Here is a 14,563-nt window from a genome sequence, read left to right as displayed (position 1 = left end):
TGCCTTAAAGCTGGATGGAATCGTGTGAAAGTTGATCTGCTCACAGAAGTGCGGATTGTGATGATTCTTCTGCCCCTAAGTTTCTCTTGCTCCACTTACGCTTCGATTTGTCAGAACAGCATGACTTAGAAGATTGTGCAGACGCGGGGCTCCGAGAGTGGGGAGAGGCCTTCTGTCTGAGGTTCCTGGAAATCGCCCTCTGGAGATTCTTCATGGAAGACCCTGCCGCCCTGGTGAGCACCCAAGGATGGTCCAGGGCTTGGCCAGCAGACATGCGATGACCAGCGTCCAGCAAGAGCAGTTTGTCTATAAAGTCCTTTGCCAAGTGGGAAACATTTGGCCAAGGCTGAGAAGGAAGACATTACAATTGTGAAGGCATATATTACATAACACACAGAAAAACAAAGAGAATCAATGCGCAACACTTACAAGACATTTTCTCAAATCAGCGATGTGAACATGATTGACCATTAAACGTAAGTAGGTAGTACCTTGGAGCATGTAATCAACATCACTGAATTATACATGTAGAAATGGTTGAATTGGTGCTTACCTATTTGGCTGTGATATTTCTCAACAACAAAATTAAATTCATATACATACACACACGCAGTTGCTGTCGCTCCTTGCCAACTTGTCAGTTTTGACCCACAGCGGCCCCATGTGTGCAGAGCAGAAATCTCAAGGCTGTGATCTTTCTAACGCAAATGGCCAGACCCATCTTCCTGGGAGCCTCTGGGCGGATTCAAACAGGCATCCTAGCAGTCGAGCATTTAGCTGCTGATGCCATCAGGGGATATACAGATTTACTACCAGTTTGGTTCCAGACCACCGCAATCAAGCAACTATCACGATTAAGGGAGGAACTTTGAACTCTTTTGGCTTTTTGGTGCATACAAAAGTGATGCTTCTATGATACTGTGTAAACTATTAGGATGCACGAGGCGAGACTTTCTACCCCCAGAGAGTTACAGTCTCAGAAATCCACAGGGGTAGTTCTACTCTGTCCTCTAGGGTCACCGGGAGTCAGACACGACTCCAGGGCAGTGAGTATTAAGATGCGCTTACAAGGAACTGTGTGTGACCTCCTCCCTGGGGGACAGACAACGGAAAAGTGGGTGAAGGGAGACGTCGGACAGGGCAAGATATGACAAAATACCAATTTATAAACTATCAAGGGCTCATGAGGGAGGGGGGAGCGGGGAGGGAGGGGAAAAATGAGGACCTAATGTCGGGGGTTTAAGTGGAGAGAAAATGTTTTGAGAATGATGTACAAATGTGCTTTACACAATTGATGTGTGTATGGATTGCGATAACAGTTGTATGAGCCCCTAATAAAATGTTTTAAAAAAATAAAAATAAAAAGTTCAATTAAAAAAAAAAAAAGATGCGCACTAGAATTATGAAGAGAATGCTGGAAATATCGTGAGAGTTGCCCACAGGTGACACAGAGGCACAAAGTGATCCCATGCTGCTGGAAAACTGGAGCCAAGAGACTTGCTTAATGCAGGGTTGCCACAAACCTTTAATTTTGTATAAGAAGAAAAAGAAATGGCAACAACTGCAGAGTACGATAAAGCTTTTCCAACCAAGAATCAAGCATATTCTGTTTAATGGAAGTCATTGAAGTATTTTTAACAGAAAATTCATAAGACTGAATTTGCATTTTTAATCCTCTAGTCCCCCAAACAAGCCCAATGCCATCATGCAGACTCCAATTCATTGCAACCCTATATCATGTTTCAGAGGCTATAAATCTTGACAGGAGCATCACCTTGCTCCAGTGAACAGGCTGGTGGGTTTGAACCACTTACCCTCCTATTAGCAGCCCCATGCTTAATGGATAGGACCACCAAGGCCCTTTTAAAAAACATAGAATGACCCTAAACACACACACACACACACACACACACACCTCTTTGCAAATTAAAAACAAACACAAAAATTCTCTACCAGATTAGCTGTCCAGAAAGTGAGAATGTCTGTCACAAAGCCTGTCCAGTTTGCGGTGCCATCAGTAATGTTCGCTCCTGCCCCACTTTTACCTGAGCTAGACATGGTAAGGCAGTAGTCAATCGTGAAGCACACCAATCTCAGCTTGGTGTCCAGCACATTCTGGACATTTGGTAGAGTCCTTGTTACTCAGATAATGAGCTAAGATCGTTGGTGCAATGGATTGCAAATTCACCGGCTTTTCTTTCTCTGTAAAACTGTCTCTGAACTTGGGACATATGCATCTCTTGAGGAAAGAGAGCAAAAGAAGACTTCAGGGGGAGAACCTCCCACAGCCCATTGCCTCCACACACACACAGGGCCCTCCGTGTTCCCAGTCAGCTGCCTCCAAGAAGGATCACAGGTAGCAGAGACAGGGTGTCAGCCACTTGATGTTTCAGGACTTGTTTTGGGCAATGTTGACAATGTTTGCACGTACTTTATGCGCAATCGCAGCATGTCATAGATGGTTTTGTGTGGATGAGGACCAGAAGTCTGTTGCTTTATATTCCAACTCGCTTTCTGCATTACGTGCACAGCATGTTATTAGGGGCAGTGTGGGCAGAGTATCATTTTCCAGTCTTAATCATCTACAAAGAAGAAATATTGAAAAAATCGCCTATGCATTTACTGAATTTTGAATACAATTTCTAGTTGTTGCTATTCTTATTTTTATTATCTCTCAGAAAATATAAAGAGCTCTGGTGGGGCAGTGGGCTGCTAACTGCAAGCCCATCAGTTAAAAACCACCAGTTGTTCCCTGGGACAAGAAGGAAGCTTTCTAGTCTGGTAAAGATGTACAGTCTGGGAAACCCACAGGGGCAGTTCTACTCTGTCCTGTAGAGTTCCCAGGAGTCAGAATTAACTTGGTGGAAGTGGGTTTGGGTGAGAAAAGCAAAGGGAATATGTATGTATGGTCTACTGTCTCTCCCTTGGTGCCAGAGAAATCAGCATCCATAAGCATGTATGTATATTTCCCATATCCATAAATACTGTGCTCCTTAAAAAAAATCATCTCGATGAAACAAATGATCGATGTTTACCCTAAAACAAAGAAGGAGAAGTATAGGGGGGAGGAGTGTGGAAAGCGACATTAACAGAAAACAAACAACCAGATGAAAGTAATGAGAATGTTGACACAAGGTGAAAATTGTAACCAATGTCGCTGTACAATATGGAAAACCAAACCCACTGCTGCCAAGCCAATTGTAACGCATAGCAACCCTATGGGGACAGGGTTGAGACTATGGATTTTTCAATGGGAAGATAGCCCCATTTCCCCCCATCGACTGGCTAGTGGGATTGAATTGCCACTGGGGACCCTAAACACTATGCCTTGTTGCGGCTGGTGTTGGGCGCCTTCAGGTGTGTCCCCAGTCATTGCATCCCCAGGTAGAACAGAATGAAATGCAACTGTTTTCTCATCCATGTCTACGTTCCTCATGAGCACAGTGGGTGTTCTAGAATTCTCATTCTTCTTGCTGCTATCCATAGATTGTAATGATCCACACAGTTGAATGTGTTGGCATAGCAATACAATGAAAGAAGCATTTTTCAGGTGATTTCTGCTGTAAGCTAAGATACATGACATCAGCAATGGTATCCTTTGATCCAAGTCCTTTTCTGAATCCTGGAGCTTCTGACAGCTCCCAGCCAGTGCACTGATGCAGCTCCTGTCAGGGGATCCGCCGCAGAGTTCGCTTGCGTGTGATGTCAGTGACACGGTCTACATTTGAGCATTCTGTTCGACCACCTTTCTTAGGAGTGGGTACAAATACGGATCTCTTCCAGTCAGTTAGCTGTCATCTTTACATTAGAAATCATTACATAGGAACCTAATTTTCTCTGTAAGCTTTCACTAGAAACATAATATAAGGACAAGTCAAAAAGTAGCTACAAGGGTCCCACGGTCTACATCCATGAGTCTATTCTGAACAAAACATGTTCAAGCATGTCTCTGCCATCGGTGGATAGGTGCAGACAAGTTCTCTCAATAACGCCTTTGTCTTGGTCTCTTAGGGCACCTTCAGAAAGGGGTCCAATCAAAATAGTGCTTTGGAGGAGATCTGTGAGGCCAGTGAGATTGTAGTAAGAAACAAGACAACTGGTCATATAGAGAAAACATTTAAAATGTCATTGGTGAGAACAGGTCAGAAGTATTGCATCAAGAATTTTTCTTTTCAGTACAACAATATACCTACTCATTCTTTAAAATTTCATCGGAAAACCTAAACTTCACCCTTTGACTCTTTCAGACTTCCTTTTTCAAAAATAGTTTCATTGACATTTATTCACATGTAATACATTTTGATAGCCCAATCACATTCAAAGGAGCTGTGTGATCACTACAAGCAATTGTAAGGTATTTCTCCTCCTTTATACTCATTTTTGTTAGCTCCACATTTCGTACCAACCTCCCTCACCATGCCCTACCAAAAAACCTATTAATCCAGTTGCTGGCTCTGTAGATTTACCTCTCATGGATTTCATATACAGAAAACCATTAAAAATCCCCCAAAAATTAACAGGCCAACTATAGTGACATAATAAAAGAGGGGGGAAAACCTCAATCAAAAGAAAAGCAGAAAATATTAAAAACTGAAACAAGCCTACATTGGATCAAAAGAAGATTAAACATGCTTGATGCAATTGATGTATGGATTGTTATAAGAGCTGTAAGAGTCCCCAGTAAAATGATTTATTAAAAAAGAAGAAGACCCAATAACAGTGTGCCACATTTTAACCTAACTACAACTAGATGAGCCACCCTACAATGCACTCACTCTGTCGGATAACAAGGCCTTCTGTTCCCTGGTCAGTAGTCGAAGGGAATTCACCAGAGGCTTAATCTCCTTGGGGGGACCCTGCCAATGAGTTTGGGCTTTCATTTCCATCTATATACATCTGCAAATTGGATGTTCAGAATTTAAGCTCTAATGCTATTCTCTCCTCTGGGTTTAACTTTTATTATTTATAATCCTGGGGTAACATTGGCTGATGTGCTTCTTTCTTGTGGACTTAGTTGAAACCTCAGTTAGATGGTAGCTTGTTTTAAGACAGATTTTAAGACCCCAGGCATCATTCTTTCTGATAGCCGGGCACCATCTGCTTACTCTACCACACTTGCTATAGCACCCATATCTGCAGCGACCTTTTCATGAGAGCAAGTAGTGAATAGGGCCACATCATATAAAACAATTGTTTCTAGATTTGGGCCATGATTAAATGTGAGCTCAAAATCCATTAATAAATCTTTGGTTTATATATGTCTCTAGTGTACTTTGGAAACATCATTATCATTTTATTGGAGAACATTGGGGCCTATGGTAGTTCTATTGATAGTACCACTAATTTAGCTAATAGTATAGAATTTAAAACACTGTCCAGAAAAGTATTATACATGCATAGGATACTTTTGTTAGATCAAAATACATAGGTTGTTGATTTGTGCAGATTAACAATTTGGTGACTCGGCGGTATTTTCACAAACAATAAGGGCTGGAGATAGGACAAAACTTTCAATGATGCTCATTCACAAAGGCATAACTATACCTGCTAGACTAAGACATGCCTTCGGAGTTCTTGTTTCTGAAACTCAAAGACCACTTCAAAGAATGTGATTTCAATCCCTCAACAAGGCAAAAAGTGCTGTTTTGATGTGGCAACAACCTCAGAGAACAGAATTCTTTGGGAGAGGGTTAGAGAGATAGAAACATCACCATCAGAAGTGTATATACCTAAATAGAGGATGTGTCAAAACACAATAATAATTTCACATTGTAATATTGTTGTTTACTAAAACTATCTATGATTTTGCAGCAATATTTTTAGCTTTACCTTCCAATAATAAATTTTAAACAGAAGAAAAATTTTAATCCCAAACATCACGGTCATGAAAAAGTTAACATATCTTTGCTAAATACTCAAACACAGGGAAAAAACACATTGTAACTCCCACAAGTCTAGACACAACACGCCTGTGGCTGACACGATGACACGCCCTGATTCTGGCTAGACATCTGCTTGGCTCTGGACCCAGACACATTTATCTAGGCCCAAGACTGTTTAAATGAAGGTTAAATTAGATGTCTCCAGGGATACATTACAAGACAAGTAACCGACGCTTTCTGGAAAGAATATTAAGGATGTGCAGTGAGTTTTATAGAGAGACGATTAAGATGACTACAAATGATTATACATTTAAAAAGCAGTTTCAGAAAGAAAATAAGGTGACCGGTGTCCTGGAAAATTACTATTCTTCCTCCGGAGCTCACTATTCAAACACAGATTCTAAATCATCCCCGGAAGGACCCGGTGTGGCACAGTGCTCACAGTGCCTGCACCACCACAAACAACTGGAGGAGATCTTGGAGCCAGTTTCTTCACATTGCATCACCTGAGAGAGGGCAGTGGCTCTGGAGCAGGGGATCGAAGATGACTCATCAGGAAGAAAATGTGAGACCAATTTTATTTTTATCTCCCTATCCAGTCTCCAGACGTGGGGTCATTAGGAGTCAGAGCTGACTTGACAGTAACTAACAATATCCTAAACAGATAGATTTGTTTATGTTTTATAACACGTAAAATGGGATAATTTACGTAAAGGAATATATTTCCTATATAAAGCAATGCTGAGGATGCAAGTGCAAAAGAAAAGAAATCCAGTTGTCACAAATAGGTTAAGACGTGGATTGCTAACTGCAAGTTCGGCAGTTCAAACCCACCAGACGCTCTGCCAGAAAAAGAGGAGGTTGTCTGTTTTTGTAAAGATCTACAGTAAGTCCACATCAACTAGGCAGCAGTGAGTTTAGCTTTTTGTTTTGTTTTGTTTTTAGTTGCTTTGTAATGAAACCCAAGGAATGGGAAATATGAAGGGGTTTCAAAATGTTTGCAGAAAAATGAAAGCCCCCTCCCCAAAAGATGTTATGATGTCAAACTCCAGCCTTGAAGACCTTTGAAATGTTGTCAGAAACACCATATGAATTAACCCAAAAGGAAAAAATTTTTAGGCTTTCCAGCCATGAAACCATGTTCATTCTTATCAGTCAAATCTTGAGCTGTGCCTCCTCATCAGCGAGTAGAGTTTAATATTTGAAGACCTACCACTCACAGGCTCCAAGGACAAATGACCTGGAGATCCGGTTCTGTGCAGATTGCAGCCTCGAAAACATATGGGGCAGTTCTACTCTCCCATGGAATTCCTGTGAGTCAAAATCAACTTGACAGCACTTCGCTGCACCCAGGATCCAAAGAACTAGAGAGTACAAAGTGGGGTGTTCCATTTCCCCAAAGGGGGAACATAGGAATAGTGATCAAAAAATTAGATTAGCTTTGTGCCTCTAATCAATGGTTGACTCCTTCTTCAATACATAACGTTGTTGTTGTAGGCCTTCAACTTGATTCTGACTCCCACTGAGCCTATGGAACAGAACAGAACTGCCCTAAAGGACTTCCTAGGCTGTAATCTTTAAAGGAAAGAGTCCTGGTGGCACAGTGGGTTACTTGATGGGCTGTTAACCTTGGGGTCAGCAGTTAGAAACCGCCAGCTGGTCTGCAGTGAGGTTTTCTACTCCCATTAAGAGTGACAGTCCCAGAAACCCACAGGAGCAGTTCTAGCCTGTCTTGTAGGGTTGCTATGAGTCAGAGTCGACTTGACGGCAGTGAAATCTTTACAGGAATGGATTGCAAATTCCATCTCCCATTGTGTTATGGCTGGGTTTGAAATTTTTCCGTTAGTAGTAGAGGACTTAACCATTGCACGAGCAAGGCTCCTTCTATGACGTTGTTGTTGTTGTGAGGTGCCATTGAGTTGATTCTGACTCATAACAACCCTGTGTACAATTGACCCTGTGCAATTCTCACAATTGCTCTTATGCTTGAGCCCATTGTTGCAGACATTGTGTCAATCCACCGTGTACAGCGCCTTCCTCTTTCTCCCTGCCCCTCTGCTTTACCAACTAGGATGTCTTTCTCCAGGGATTGGTCTCTCCTGACAACATGTCCAAAGTAGGTGAGGCCAAGTCTCGCCATCCTGGCCACAGGAGAGCATTCCGGCTGTACTTCACAGATATTCAGACACTACACACTTAGAGTTACTTTCTATGTTATAAAGTTCAGAAACCATCATATCAATAGTATGAACATAATATTAAATTCAGGTATTTCTGAGGAGTGGTTCAGAGCAGTTTAGCCCTCGTTTCTGGCCCAGACGATTGCCCCGCTTCTTTATAACCCTTCTCCCGCTCTTTAGCCTCCCCTCGCCCCACCCCACGCACGTCCCAGGACATGCCAGACTCATTGTCCGGCTGAACCCTGGGATACAGAAGTAGAACTTGAAGTGTGCTGCTGTCTGGGATGTTGCCTTCACAATCTGGCCTTAAACTACCATTACCAGCTTTATATCCCAACACTATCTAAATACTGCAGTAGTAACAGAAATAAACTATATGTGTTTATACATAATTTATACATGAGAAGGTACCAAAAAGCAAACAAACAGAAACGGGCTGGGTGCAGCAGAGCTTTCGTAGCATGCATTTTTACTGCTAGAGGAGCATCGAGAAACTCCCTCTGAGTCGGTGCAGCCAGTGGGCTCACCTAGGAAGGTTCTCTCAGGTCACCGTGAATTTTTCATAAAAGCAGTTTCATTCAAACCTTGTTTTTTTTGTGATGGCCGATTTAAGAGAGCAGCATGTAGCTGTGAAATTTTGTTTCCTGCTTGGAAAACAATGTCTCAGAAACTGTTGTGATGTTGAACACAGGTTTCAAGGACAATGCTATGGGAAATACCCAAGTGTATGAGTGGTTTTCTCCTTTCAGAAAAGGCAAAATGTCAATCGATGACAACCCTCATTCTAGATGTCCGTCAACTTCCCAAATAGATCTAAACGTCAACTTGTAGTACATTTGGAGTTCATTCCACCAGGTCAGCCTATTAATCAAGCTTACTATTTAGAGGTTCTGAAAAGATTGCATAGCAGTGTGCAAAAAAAAGGCCTGATTTGTGGCAAATGGGGGACTGGTTTTGCCACCACGATGGTGCACCTGCTCAGGCAGCCATCTTGGTGCACCAGTGTTCGGCAAAAACCAGCATGCCTCTATTGCCCCATGCACTTTACTCACCTGACCTTGCTCCGTGCAACTGCTTTTTCATGCAGAGGGACATGAAACGATAGTGATTTGACAATGTAGAAGAGAAGAAAAAACGAGAGAGGTGCTGTCAGCTATCCAACCAGATGAGTTTGAAAAATGTTTCCAAGAATGGAATGACAGATGTGACAAATGTGTTAAGTGTAATGGAGAGTGCTTAGAAGGTGATAAGGTTGTTTTGTAAAAACATTTAAATACATAGTTTTGAAAAAAGAATCCATTGGGTGGGGGGAACCCTTGTGTATATGATATACATCACATATATAATATATATGCATTTATACATCTAAAACTCACTGCAATTTGGTCAATTCTGACTCATAGAAAGAACCTATGCGGAGTTTCTGAAGCTGTGAATCTGCAGGAGCACAGTCTCATCTTGTTCCCGAGGAGGGGCCAGTGACTTTGAACCATGAAACTTTCAGTTAGCAGTCCAATCCTTCCTTGAAATCACCGTCACGGCTCCCAAACATCCATCTCACTCGCTGTCAGTGCATCAATTCCAACCCATAGTCAATCTCTAGGACAGAGGAGAACCGCCCCTGTGGTTTCTGAGACTGTAACCCTTTACAGAAGTAAAAGGCCTCGTCGTACTCCCAAGGGACAGGTGGTAATTTCAAACTGCGGACCTTATGGTTTGCAGCCCCACCCGTAACTCACTATGCCACCCTAGAGAACCCTGTGGGGGCAGGTCTATTCTGCCATGTACGATTGCTCTGAGTCAGAATCTACTCCACAGCTCCAAACAACATACGGAGCTCTACTAAGCACTTTCCATCTATTAGCCCACTTGATTTTCCCAACAACCTGCTGAGCAGGCATTTTCATTAGAAACAGGGAGAGAGGGAAAATCCAAAATGTGTCTGAGATAGTTAACGTTTATTGTGCCCACATGGCCAATGAACACAAGTGGGATTAACTGAAGGGCGGGGAGATAAATGGCTCGGTGAACCTCGTCTTTCTTGTCTCTTGCTCTTTGATCATCGGACCAGTGTGCAGTTGCCTTGCTTGTTCTGTGCCTCAATTTGCAAGCTACACTACCTGTGGGACACTTACCTGTGGACTGTGTCGCTGTAATTTGAGGTTCCTTCAAGACCTGCTTTGCCACGCAATTGGAATATATATCTCTTGAGCTAGGGACTCCCGGACCCTGTCATCTGACTGACTGTTGGTGACCTACCTGCCTTGCTGCTTGCTGCCTGTGGCCAAATAGCCTGAATTGCTCTACAGAGGACTACCCAGTGGCCCTCAAGACTTAAAGGACTGCCAGTGTCTCACAGCTGTCTCATGGTAGTGAGTTGCACTGAGCCATTTGTACTGCTTTATAGATTAATTAACTGTTCATTTCTTATGTTATATAAATAATTATTAGTGTTCTGGTTTTGTTTCTCTAGAGAACCCTATCTAACAGAGTGTCCAATATTGCAAAGTTAGTTAACAGCAGAGTTGGGGTGGAATCCAATCAGTCTTGCTCCAAACTGACCTTACTAAATGCTCATATAAGCAGGCAGGTGCAAACACATGCATGCATGAATACCCTAAAATTCCTTCTTTGTAGTAGCTAATTAATTCTCTCTTAATGTGCTTTTGCATATATTGTCCTTCTACTTGGTATGTTTTAATGACCTCCTTTCTAAAATCCCCTACCCCTCCTCCAAAACAGCACACATGCCGTCAGTTTGAAACACGGCCCTTCCTTTCTCAGCCATCACTACAGCTCCTCTCCTCTTGCTCACACAGAAATCGAGATGGTGTTTCCTTGTATTTCAGCATTCACGTTTCTATTTGGAGAGATGCACAGTAATTCCCAGTCACTCAGCCCAGTCCACTTGGGCGCCCAGACAGTGATACTGTGCTTTTTCCAGTGGACGTTCTCAGGGATGTTCAGAATCCCTAGCACAAGATACGCTTGTCCAGAGGAAAGAGTACAGAGCTACTCACGGAGGCATTCAAACAGTCTGCAGAAGGATGCAGGTTGAGGGTGATTGCCTCGAGTGGGAATTCTGCCACCCTGCTAGAATGCCATGGAGTGGCATTTTATGCCACCATCAGCCCAAGCATTGTGAGGACGGTGCAAGATCGGACAATGTCCCCTTCATCATGCACAGGGGCTCTAGATGGCACTGACTTGATGGCACCTGCCAACAGCAAGCAAAGGCCTTCCCAGCATGGTTCTTTGTTCTCATGGCCCCTTTTCCACCAGGGCCTGTGCCTCCCTTCCTTTACAAAGGTGGTGTGTTTTCCTCCTAATAAGAAAATAAAGAAAAAGGCTGACAGATTTCATGATGTTGTTGATTGATTTCCATGCATGGTGTCCCCATGTGACGGAGTTTAACTGCTGTATAGGGGTTTCTTGGCTATAATCTTTAGCGATGGGAGCACCCAGGTCTTTCTCCTTTGGAGTAATTGTATGGGTTCAAACTGCCAACCTTTCTGTTATCAGCTATGCACTTAACCGCTTGAGACACCAGGGTGCCCCCCATTTCATTGGCACAGTGGGTTAAGCATTGAGCTGCTAACCACAAGGGTAGTGGTTCAAATCCACCAGCTGCTCTGTGGGAGAAAGATGAGGTTGTCAACTCCTGTAGAGATTTAAAGTCTCAGAAACCCAAGGGGTTGCTGTGAGTCAGAATTGACTCAACAGTAGTGAGATTTTTTTGTTTCGGTTTGGTTCCTGCTGTCTGAAATGGAGCCAAACTCCTCTGGAGTTGGAGGAGACAACTGGAAAATGGAAACACCCACCCTACCTAGCAAATCCCAGGGAGTAAATGTATCCCTCCAATCCACCATCATACTCCAGAATAAATCTAATCAATTCAGCAACTCAGAATATGAATTACATAATAGCCTACCTTCCCATAAACTGGTTTGTAAGCTATGCACAAAATAGAATTACATTTCAGATGCATTTCCTCATATAGTTATGAATCAGAATTTTTAATATTTTTTAAACTTTCAAAATTAAATTCTCTATACTTAGATTTTTATAGTAACCTTACAGATAAGGGAGGCATGTAATAGGGACCCAGCCTTTAAAGAGCTGTTTAAGAAAACAAAAACAGATGCAAATGTAATTAACTGTACTACTCAACAGTATTTAGAATGGGGAAAGAACAAAGTAAGTGGAGTGGTCAATTATGGATTACTAAAAAGCAAAATCTTTATTTTACACTAAAATCTAGAATACTATCCAGTTAAAGGATAGTATAGTAGATATTTTTTAGTTAAATAAATAGGACTACGGTATAGATATGCCAGCTATTTGCTTTAAAATTCTATATATGTTATTTATAATAAATATATAACTCTTTGCTGAGTCAGACTCAATTCAATGGCAAACAATGGAGTTTGGTTTATTGTGGATATATATACATATATATGTATAGTCACCATAGGTATAACAGATATCTGGAACTGCTTATTCTATTTAATTCACTTGTAACACTTTAATTCAAGACAAAGAAGTGATTCACACAATGAGTGTGTTCTAACTGTGATTTTAGTTATGAGCTAAACAAATATCTTATTATCTAGTGCACCTTAGATTAAGGGGGCAAGGGGGACGTTTATTAAGCCTTACACGCGACAAAGACCATCATCCTGAATGAGGGAAACCATCAGGATTGGAGGGAGCCTTAGTCATAATCTGCAGTTTGCTGGTGACACAACCTTGCTTGTTTAAGTGAGAAGGCCTTGAAAGACTGGTTGGGGAAGACCGAGAACTGCAGCCTTCAGTGTGGATTACAGTTCAACGTCAAGACGATCAAAATCTTTGCAGCTGGAACCATGGACAACATCATCATAAAGTGAGAAAAAATTGAAGTTGTCAAGGATTTCATCTTGCTTCAATCTACAATCGATGCTCATGGAAACAGAAGTCAAGAGATCACACAATGCATTACATTGGGTAAATCTGATGCACCAGACTTTTTTAAAGTGTTGAAAAGCAAAGATGCTACTTCGAAGACTAAGGTGTGTCTGATCCAAGCCATGGTATTTTCAATCACCTCACACGCATGTGAAAGTTCGATGGTGACTAAGGAAGACCGAAGAAGAATTAATGTGTTTGAATTATAGTCCTGGCAAAGAACATTGAAAGTACCACGCATTGCCAAATGAACAAGTAGATCGCTCCTGGAAGAAGTGCTGTGTACATGCTATGCTGTCAGGAGATACCAGTCCTTGTAGAAGGATATCATGCTTGGGAAAGTACTTGAAAAAGAACAAGACCATCAAGAAGATAGATTAACACATCGCTGCTCAAATGGGCTCAACTATAAGAACAACGGAGGGGCTGGTACAGGACCAGACAGTGCTTCATTCTATCGTAGCAGGGTCTTCATGAGTCAGAAACAGCTTGATGGCACCTAACGAAAACAGCACCTGCACTTATTTACTACAGAGCGTGAAGTAGGGTCCATGGATTCACAGCCATGGAGGTCCATTAACCACGACAACAAAACTGCCATGTAGGGTAGCTAAGGTTTTAAATCTTTATAGGAACAGAAAGCCTCATCCTTCTCCCAAAGAGCAACTGGTGTGTGTGAACTATCAACTTGCCAGGTAGAAGTCCAATAGTCCACTTAAAGATAGTGCCACCAGGGGTCCTGAGACCTCCTTATATACCAAAAGAACCAAAATTTACTATCACATTGATTCCAACTCATGGTAATCCTAGAGGAGTATATAATTAGGGGACCAAAAAAACCCACCACATTATCTTGGTTACAGATCAATTCAGCACTGTTGCAGACAGGACTACAAAAACTGGGAAAGGATTATGATTATCATACACACAATACTGAGATTTTTTTTAAGTTTACAGGATTGGTTCTGGGACTTCAACCCCCTGGCTACATGCCAAATGACCTCCTGAGGTATGATTCATGACCCTGTGCCACGCAATCATAAGCACGAGGACCCCAACTGTGGGTATTCTGTGCTCTGTGTAAACCTGAGGGCAAAAGTGCCCCTCCCTGGGCTTACCTAGGAGTCGGACTCCACTTTCAAAAGCACTCTTCCTGAGGGCAAAACTGCCACACTGCTGCAGGTGCAATGGCCAGCGAGAATTCAAATGTGACCTGAATTCATGTCAAGACTCAAAATGGAGCTAGGGCTCGCACTGCAGACCACAGGGACCCACATGTCCAGCACTCTAGAACTTTAGCCCTCATACGTGCTTTAAAAGAAACACAGGTGGATGGCTATAACAATGGAAATTTATAGGCTCACATTCATTATTCCTAACCAAAGTCCATAATTTGCTAGAAGTCTGAGTTCGAAGGAAAGAATTTCACTCTGAGGAAGATTCTTGTCTCTTCGGAGCTTCTGCTTTCTGGTTCCTCGGTAATCTTCACAGGCCCAGACGTCTACCTTCCCCGTCTCAGCTTCCTTGATGGCTTATTTGTCTCCTTTATCCCAG

The 14,563-nt window shown here is 42.3% G+C and overlaps 1 protein-coding gene across 1 annotated transcript in view; it reads right to left on the bottom strand.

Moving 5' to 3' along the window:
- Positions 1-40: 40 nt before the first annotated feature.
- PSKH2 (protein serine kinase H2) overlaps positions 41-14,563 on the bottom strand; it is a 23,283-nt gene continuing 8,760 nt past the window's right edge. Inside the window, exon 3 of the mRNA XM_004697730.1 lies at positions 41-346. Coding sequence (XP_004697787.1) covers positions 41-346 — 306 coding nt within the window. The remainder of the gene's footprint in view (positions 347-14,563) is intronic.

Source organism: Echinops telfairi, unplaced genomic scaffold, assembly GCF_000313985.2.
Source record: "Echinops telfairi isolate 266 unplaced genomic scaffold, ASM31398v2 ScPeMD7_1;HRSCAF=3_0, whole genome shotgun sequence".
Classification (NCBI taxonomy): Eukaryota; Metazoa; Chordata; class Mammalia; order Afrosoricida; family Tenrecidae; genus Echinops; species Echinops telfairi.
Note: the sequence above shows the minus strand (reverse complement) of the source record. Positions and strands in the feature narration are given on the sequence as shown.